The sequence below is a fragment of the Thamnophis elegans genome, chromosome 4 (assembly GCF_009769535.1).
Source record: "Thamnophis elegans isolate rThaEle1 chromosome 4, rThaEle1.pri, whole genome shotgun sequence".
Lineage (NCBI taxonomy): Eukaryota > Metazoa > Chordata > Lepidosauria > Squamata > Colubridae > Thamnophis > Thamnophis elegans.
Window position 1 is genome coordinate 121,136,752 of NC_045544.1, and position 8,749 is coordinate 121,145,500.

At 44.4% G+C, this 8,749-nt stretch overlaps 1 protein-coding gene across 1 annotated transcript in view; it reads right to left on the reverse strand.

The window, feature by feature from the left end:
• MMP28 (matrix metallopeptidase 28) overlaps positions 1-8,513 on the reverse strand; it is a 34,897-nt gene extending 26,384 nt beyond the window's left edge. Inside the window, exons 1-2 of the mRNA XM_032216328.1 lie at positions 7,835-8,513; positions 1,037-1,113 (exon numbers count right to left, since the gene is read on the reverse strand). Of these exons, the coding sequence (XP_032072219.1) occupies positions 1,037-1,113; positions 7,835-7,936 (179 nt within the window). The 5' untranslated portion in view covers positions 7,937-8,513. The remainder of the gene's footprint in view (positions 1-1,036; positions 1,114-7,834) is intronic.
• Positions 8,514-8,749: the final 236 nt, after the last annotated feature.

Sequence of the window (8,749 nt, forward strand, 5' to 3'; positions counted from 1 at the left end):
CTTCATGGCTGGCTGAGGAATTAAAGTCCACACATCTTAAAGTTGACAGCATTGATTTGGAGACATCCAGATTTGGTTGAAAGATGGGTGGCTATATACCGTATTTTTCAGAGTATAAGATGCACATTTCCCCCCCTAAATAGCATGGAAATGTTGGTGTGTCTTATACATTGAGTATAGCCATTTTTGGCCTCCCAAAGCCCTGACCCCGAAAAACGGGCCGTTTTTCACAAAACGAAGGTGTTTTTGCCTTCCCCCAGTCCTGCTAAAGCCTGCAGAGTGCTCCTGGGGGCTGAGGAAGACAAAAACCTTTTTTTCCTACTTACCTACTTTGAAATCTTGGTACGTCTTATACACTGGTGCGTCTTATTGTCCGAAAAATACGGTAAATGTTTTAAATAAATAAATTGAGAAATACTGATTTAGCCCTTGGTTTTTAAACACACAAACTCCCCTTTTTATGGCCTTTTAGTCCCTATCTGGATAGAGTCACAACTGGATAGAGCTGAGCATTTACTGGCCGGATACTCTTCCTGACACCTAGGCAGAGTTCACAACAGATATTTTTTCTTGGCGCCCTAGGAGAGAAACATCTGCCGCTACCTAAAATTGAACCCTCAACCATCCAAATGTGAGGCGAATGTCTTTACCATTAGGCCACCATGCCGTTTTTAAGCATTTGCCACTATAACCCTACAAAACATGAAGCTGGTAGAAGGGAAAGGAAATAAAAGATTTAAGAAAGAAAGAGGGAGCAGTGGAATATGGCGTGAGTCCAGGAGGCAGCATTGGCATTTGAGGAATCTACCAGCTGGGTCAAAACTGCTGCATTGGTCATACTACAAAAGAAACTAAGCCCATACAAGGGAAACCAATAAGCAGAACCAGATGTCAATGAAAGCTGGCCAACTACATGATCTAAGCTAACAACAGACTGCATAGGAAGGCCTGGGATTTAGGGATTAGTTAGATATTAAACAGAGATGGAAGTCAATAACTAAAACCAGCAAGAGAAGAATGAGAATCACAGGCTTACTTTATGGCATCGGGGAATCCTGCTAAGTCCGGGACTTGATGCACAGACTCAAAATAGCCATATTTCTCCAGAAACCTCTAAAATCAAATCAAAATAAATAATAATAGATAAGACACTAGGCTTTATACGAAAAACTAACAAACAAACCCCTGGCATTCTTTTATTATTTCCTTGTAATAAAACCCACAACCTTTCTACGCAATGGTTGTGAAAGTCTTTACGTACTTCGTATGCTGAATATTCTTGGTCTGTTTTAGAAATTATAGTTAGTTCCCTCTTTTAAATACTCAGCTCAAAGAATATCCATTTGTAGCTGCATGCCTCCCACTTCAAACCCTGTTTGTGCCTGCTGAGGAGCCAGTTTCAATTCTGAGTTGCCAGATTTCTTGTAGTTATTGTATCTGCCAGAGAAACATCTTTATTCTAAAGTCTTTGTCTCTATCAGCTCTGTTTTTCCCAGCACTCCCTTTCTTTATCAGCTTTTGATTCCTAAAACAAATTAATTCCAGACTGAGCAGAGCAAAAGGAAGAGAACTTCCTTTTCCAGCCCTATTATTCTCCAAAGACCAGATAATCAACAGACACATCCCCACTACAGAAGACCTGATAATGCAATATCTGCAATGTGTACCATGACTACATTTTTCTTGGGGGGAAAAAAGGAGAAGCCTGAAAAAGGAGGAAATCTGAAAGAGATTAATAAGGAGGGTGGGGAAACCCTTAATTGTTAATGTTTATGCTTTAGTGCAGCAGAAAGTGCCAAATTACAGGTGATTCCTCCATCTACACTTTCTTTTAATTCTCTTGTGTGGAATGAAGGCGAATTTTTACTGATGCAGAAACGGAATGTTTGGGAAGGGAGTGACATTTGTTCCATATTTGTCAGAGGTTTTTTTTAGAAACGAAATGAAAACAACAAAAGCCATAATCAAACATTTCTAGAAGATCTGGAAACAATAGCAGAATGGAAGGGTTAGGGTTCAGGAAGGGCCCGAAAAACACTGTGTGGAGGGGGGGGCGGGGGAATGCCATTTTCATCAATCCTGCAATGGGGAAAAGAATTAGTTGTTACTGACCCTTTCTTCCTATCAGTTTCAAAGTGCAATTGACAAGGCTTTTTACCACTATGTCAATATCTCTGGGCGGAGATCAGAGGCAAATAACACACACAATTATGTTTCCCTTCCACTTTTTGTTTTCCTTCCTGGCATGTTACAATAGACAAAATGGAGGGCTTACTGGCGAATGAATGGATGGATGGATGGATGGATGGATGGATTGGGTGGGTGGATGGATAGATGGATGGATGGATGGGTTGGGAGGATGGATGGATGGATGGATGGGTTGGGTGGGTGGATGGATGGATGGATGGATGGATGGATGGATGGATGGATGGGTTGGGTGGGTGGGTGGATGGATGGATGGATGGATGGGCTGGGTGGATGGATGGATGGATGGATGGATGAATGGGTGGGTTGGGTGGATGGATGGATGGATGGGTTGGGTGGATAGAGGGATGGATGGATGGATGGATGGGTTGGGTGGATGGATAGATGGATGGATGGGTGGATGGATGGATAGATTGATAGGTGGGTGGGTGGATAGATAGACAGGGTAGATGGATCATACAAGGCCAGTCAGTTGGTATGCTTGTGTAGAGTTTGTCAAAAGATATGTTTGTGTATGGAGTTGTGGGTGGATGGGTATGCGTGCCTTTGAGTTAACGTTGACCTGGTGATCACCCAGATTGTGGTGCAACAGCAAATGTATAACCCAGATAATTTCCTTAGTCTCTACCATGTGAAAACAACTAACGAGAATGCCTTCTGCGAGAAAACTAGTTATGCATATTTATCAGCATTTCAGGAAATTGCTGTGACAAGATCACCATGGATACAATTGTAATGATGTTGAGAAATGCCCTCATAACAATGGGTGACCGCTACCAGATTTGTATCATTATGGGAAACTATAAACAGCGCAAGGAAGCCATTTTCCTGCCCGGTAATTAGCAGACTTCCATAGCTTCAGTTGTAATGGGGAGGGAAAAATCCTTGTAGAAAATCAAAGTATTGTTGTTGTTTTTAAATCGTGCACACATGTGCAAGAGACAATATAATGTAATAGTTAAAATATTGCTGAGAGGGAAACTCAGATTTTAATCCTTTCTTAGACACAGAAACTGACTGGGTGACTTTAGGCCTTTGATTGAATAGTCAAAAAAGATCTATTATGCCAACTTTATTGAACTAGCTTAGTAAGATCTTTCCATTAAAAAGTCCTCATCCTGCAATGGGTTTAACTGTACTCTCCCACAGTACAAAATGTCTGTTCTTGTAAGATTTTGTAAAGTGCCTTGGAAGCAGAGGTGAAAGGCTGTATGTGCATATTGACAGAAATACAAATAAAATAATTGTTTTATGTGGCCGCAGTAGTCAGGTTAATCGGGAGCAGGAGGAAATTCAGCTGCTTAGACCAAGATTGAGCAACAGAAAATGTCAAAGTCACAGTAGAAAGAATGTGGTATTGTTCCTCTTCAGACAACCTATAACCGTCTTCCCGGTTTCAGCTCGCTGAAGTTGGTAAAGTTCGTAAAGTTGGTCTTTACGTGTGCGGGAGCGCCAGGAACCGGAACAGCAGCTGCCTGGTGTACATGCTTGCACCAGGCAGATGATCTTCCAATTCTGATGGGCATGTGTGGTGGCCACCTGGTTTTCTGGTTTCTGGCGCGAATGGGTGCACGAAGACCAGCTGGCCGTTGCACATGCACCAGCTTCGTCTGGCCTTTTGGGGGGGGGGCTCGCACCTCCCTGATCCCATCGGGGTGGCGGACATCCCCATCGACAACCCAGTTCCGCAGCCCCGGACATGGAGCGCAGGCTTCTGATTTGGCACTTGGTGCTGAAAAGGTTTGCCAAGGAATCTTATTTAACAGAAGTCAGCAGAAGATTTCAAAGCAATCATGAAAAGAATTTAAATGTGTGATAATTAACTTGTACAGTCAACATTTCAAGGAGTGAAACTGATCCAGTTTTAATTGGGGAGAATGTCTAATTTGGTAAGTTTTGTAAGGCTGAGCAAGAGATAAAATGTGTTTATAAAAAATAAACATTGAGTTCCCTTCTCTGCACACTAGTTCCAAATTGACACTTGGCAGAGAAAACCTAATGCTATAAACTGGCCAGATAACATCAGGATTAAAAGTTGCTTCATGAGTCAACTCAAATTAGGGCTCTCAACTCTCCTTCAAAACAGCTTTTTAACAGATCTGTTCTTGACCCCAGAGCCATAAGTAAATCTGGATCTCCTCCCCCCACCCCGCCTAATTTCCCCAAGGAGGAAATTCCATTTTCTATAGAATACTCCGAAGGAGCAGGAAATAAAGAAGTGAGCATCATGGGAAAACACACTGCAAAGCATGCCCTAAACTGAAGCGATATCTCTCCCTTTTGTTCTGTGAAACGGGGCGGCAAAAAAAAAAAGGAAAGACGCATAGATGCAGACAACCCACTCGCCTCATTAATTTCTCTCCAGGCTTAAGACCAGAGGCTGCCCCCAGAAACCACAAATCCAGGCCTGTCAAAACTGACTGCTGCTTGGATGACAAGTAGCCCCACAAGGACCAGAATTTTAGAGAGGGCGGGAGAGAAGCTCTTTGTTCCTACAAGACAGCGGAGAAAGCAAGAATTAAACTGTGTGTTCTTGTTAGGACATGAAGTAGTAATGCCAAAGAAAGAGGCTGGGAAATGCATTTCTAAGCAGATGCTTTCTGCAAATTAGGAGGGTTACTCCAGAGATTTAAGGAGTGGGAAAGGGGGTCAAGAGGTTGACAAATGACAAAACTATCATTGCACCATTAGGATACAGGTCCACTCCTCTTTCACCTGTGTCATAATAGCACTTAGCACTAGCATTTAGACTTATATACCGCTTCACAATGCTTTCCAGCTCTTTCTAAGTGGTTTGCAGAGTCAGCCTATCGCCCCCAACACTCTGGGTCTTCATTTTACCCATCTGAGAAGGATGGAAGGCTGAGTCAACCTTGAGCTTGTTGAGATTCCAACTGCCAAATTGCAGGCAACCGGCAGAATAGCCTGCAGTACTGCATTCTAACCACTGCGCTACCATAGCTCTTTGCAAGCATAAGTAATGTTGCAAGCATACACAGAAGAAAGGAAGTCTGCATCACATTGGCATGTGGCTTGTTTTGTCATTTCAACGAAAGCCTCAGGTCCTGTGCTCACTTCCACAGGATCTATCCCACTGGTAGATGAGCTGCTGCAGGTGGCAGATTGTCAAGTTCTTTGGCAACTGTCTCAAAGCCAAGGGCCACATCTTTTTCGAGCACAATTTCCTCAGAGCTTCTTTTCTCATGGAGCTGCAAGAATTACTGCTGACTTGCAGCTGACTTTACAGCCAGTACGTCCCCATGTGGTTACAGGATGGAGGCTTTCTGATTTTCTGTCAAACAGCTTTTCTACAGCAGGTGTCTTTGCTGGTAACAGGAAATCTGGCAGCTGGTTGTTTATATAATGGTCTCCTAAATCCTTATCAGTCTGGGAACCAACTACAATGTGACACTGATGCTGAACAGAGAAGACTGGCAATGAGTGGGAACATGGAGCTGTTTGGGTAACACTTGCACCCCTTAAACCAGGGGTGCCAAACTCAAGGCCCATGGGCCGGATCCGGCCCATGAGGTGCTTAGATATGGCCTGCAGGACTACCCTGGAAACAGCAAAGGACCAGCCCACTGTGCCTTTGCCAGTGAAAATGGAGCTCAGGGGAACTCCATTTTCAGCCGCAACGGCCTCCTGCAGACTCCGTTTTCTCTGGCAGAGGGCTGCAGGACAAGAGGGATGTTGAGCTGGGATGCATGCCCACCTGCCCCCCCCCCCCAAGATCAAACGCAATCCTAATGCAGCCCTCAATGAAATCGAGTTTGCCACCCCTGCCTTAACCTGTCCTATTTTCACTGGTGTCCAGCCTCTTTTCTAGCTGAATCCTGTTTGCTAGCCCATGGAATGACTTTCATAGCCACTGGTCTAGCCAGACAGATACGGCAGGTGATTGCAGTGCTGATGCTTAACCTCATAGTCCAGATGCTTATACCTTCTGCCCAATGAATGCCTTCATTTTAATCAGGATTTAGCCAAAGCCCTTTCTGGGGTCCAGAATTCTGCATGCGTTCATGTGGTGAACGCCCAGCCCCGTTGCACCATACCAGTTGCAACGGGATCCGGAACCCACCACTGGAATATATCTTCAGTTGCATGGTAGTGGTTGCCATCTTTTTTGTTTAAACATCGCCCTTTCCACAGATTCCTCTTTGCAGTTCTGGCTTTGACCACAGTAGAGGGGGGCACCTTTGAGTCAGCACTGACTCCTGGCTACTGCCTGGATAAATCCCAGCAGTTTATTCTGCCAGGTTTTTCCAGAAATGGTTTACCCTTGTCTTCTTCTAGGGTTGAGAGTGATTGGCCCAAGGCCGCTCAGCTGTATATTAAGGTGGGACTAGAACTCTCAGTCTCCCGTTTTCTAGCCTGGATCCTTAACCACTTCATCAAACTGGCTTGCAGCATGGGTATCAGTGTAAATCAGCGGTCCTCAACCGGTGATCTGGAGACCACTGGTTGTGTGTGAGAAAATTGTGGTGGTCCGCCGAAAAATTATTTGCATTTTTATATTGCACAAAATACTATTTATCTTTTTTTTAAAAATCGTATTAGTGGTCTAAGGGATTTAAAACTATGAATTTAGTTGTCCCTGAGGTCTGAAAGGTTGGTGACCCTTAGTTTAAATGGCTTTAAAAGGAATGAGGAAAGTAGTGACAAAGAACAGTCCTACTAACAGACAGAGCTGAAGAAGCTTCTTGGATGAGAAGCGAAACATCTTCAAAGAAAAACCAGAAAGTCCAGTTGCTTCTTGGGAGAAAAAAGCAGCTTTGGGACAACCATGGCCTGGATGACTGAGAATCTCTATGGACATTCACTCCTACTAAGAGTTATTATTAAGGTAGAGAGTTAACAGAGCCTCTCTACACAAAGGAAGCATTGTTAGAGATCAGGAACACAGGAATGGGGAATGCCAGTCTGGGGGGGCTCTCCAAGCAGCTTAATTTCCATATTCTCTAAGGAGGAGTTTTATGGATAAGAATTGAAGTACTGAAGAGATGTCTAAATATATAGATTTGATCAATGTGATAGAGATTATCAGCAATGTTAATGTGAATTGGATCAATATAAATGAAACTTAGTTAAATTTGTTCATATATAAGAGAGAAATGTTTAGATAGAAACAAGAAAGATATAGATGAAGGTAGAGACAAAGATGAGGAGTTAAGCATTTTTTGAATATGTATGTTTGAACAATATAACGATGATTACTTAAATTTGAGAAATGTGATATAGATTATTAATATTGTTATTGTGAATTGAATTAATATGAATGATACCCAGAACCAACTCTGCTCACACACAATATAAATGTATAATTTTAAAAATAATAATACAAAATATATTGAGGGGGGAAAGGAGGAATTTTAGACCTACACATCAGGAAAACTTCCCTGTAGTATGAATGGCATCGTTAACCTTTAGAACCACAGCCTCGTTCAAGTAAGTTTTATGATGAAAGTTACCTCTTATCTAGTCCCCTTCTTCTTAAGGGACTGTAGGCCGAGATCTAATGCGGATCGTGTCTCTGGGCATGTACAGAGCGCTCTCTCTCTCTCTCTCTCCCTTCCCGGCTGACTAAGACCTGCTCCGGCCTCCCTCCCTCCCGCCCGCCTGCCTTCACCTGGGCCGTTCCGGGTTGGCTTCTCCCTCCGGAGGCGCCGGTACTCGTCCGGGCGGGCAGCAGCCCGAGCAGCGCCGCGATCAGAGCAGCAGCCGCGGCCATCGTTCCGTCTCCCGTCCCGCCGAAGGATCCGATCGATAGAGCCGGGAAGCTTAGCCACGTTCAGCCCCTTGGGCTCCGGTCTCTCCTCCCATCCGGCAGGGCTGACTGAGCACGCCCCGGTGCGCGGGCAGGGCGCCGGTTGGAAGCCCTCCGAGAAGGTAGCTTCGCCTCGCCTCGCCTCGCCCCGCCGCGTAACTCGACCGCGCCTCCTGGGACTTCGGGGTGGGCAGGAGCCCAACCGGGGAAGACAAGGACTACTAAAGTGCAGCCTTGGGGAGGATTTTCTCGCCCTGAGCGCCTCTGAACGTGGGAAGAGCCAAATCCGTTTCCCCCAAATCCCGGTTCCTTTTTTTCTTGGGGCCAGCACTTTCGATGGAGGTTTTTTTTAATCCCCACCCCTTACTTTGCAGTTCCCGCTGCTTCTGAACATAAGGATCCCCTTCCTAATACTTTCTATGGGAGCCGGTATTCTCCAACAGGAAAGTAGAAACGCTACTTGGAAGTGGGACTTGCCAGGGGGAAGGAAGGAAAGACACGCCTGGGGAATGAACTAGAATATGGAATAAGAGAGTTGGAAGGGACCTTGGAGGTCTTCTAGTCCAACCCCCTGCTTAGGCAGGAAACCTTACACCACTTCAGACAAAAGTTTATCCAACATCTTCTTAAAAACTTCCAGTGTTGGAGCATTCACAACTTCTGGAGGCAATGATTAATTGTTTAATTAATTAATTGTTCTAATTGTCAGGAAATTTCTCCTTAGTTCTAAGTTGCTTCTCTCCTTGATTAGCTTCCACCCATTGCTTTTTGTTCTAT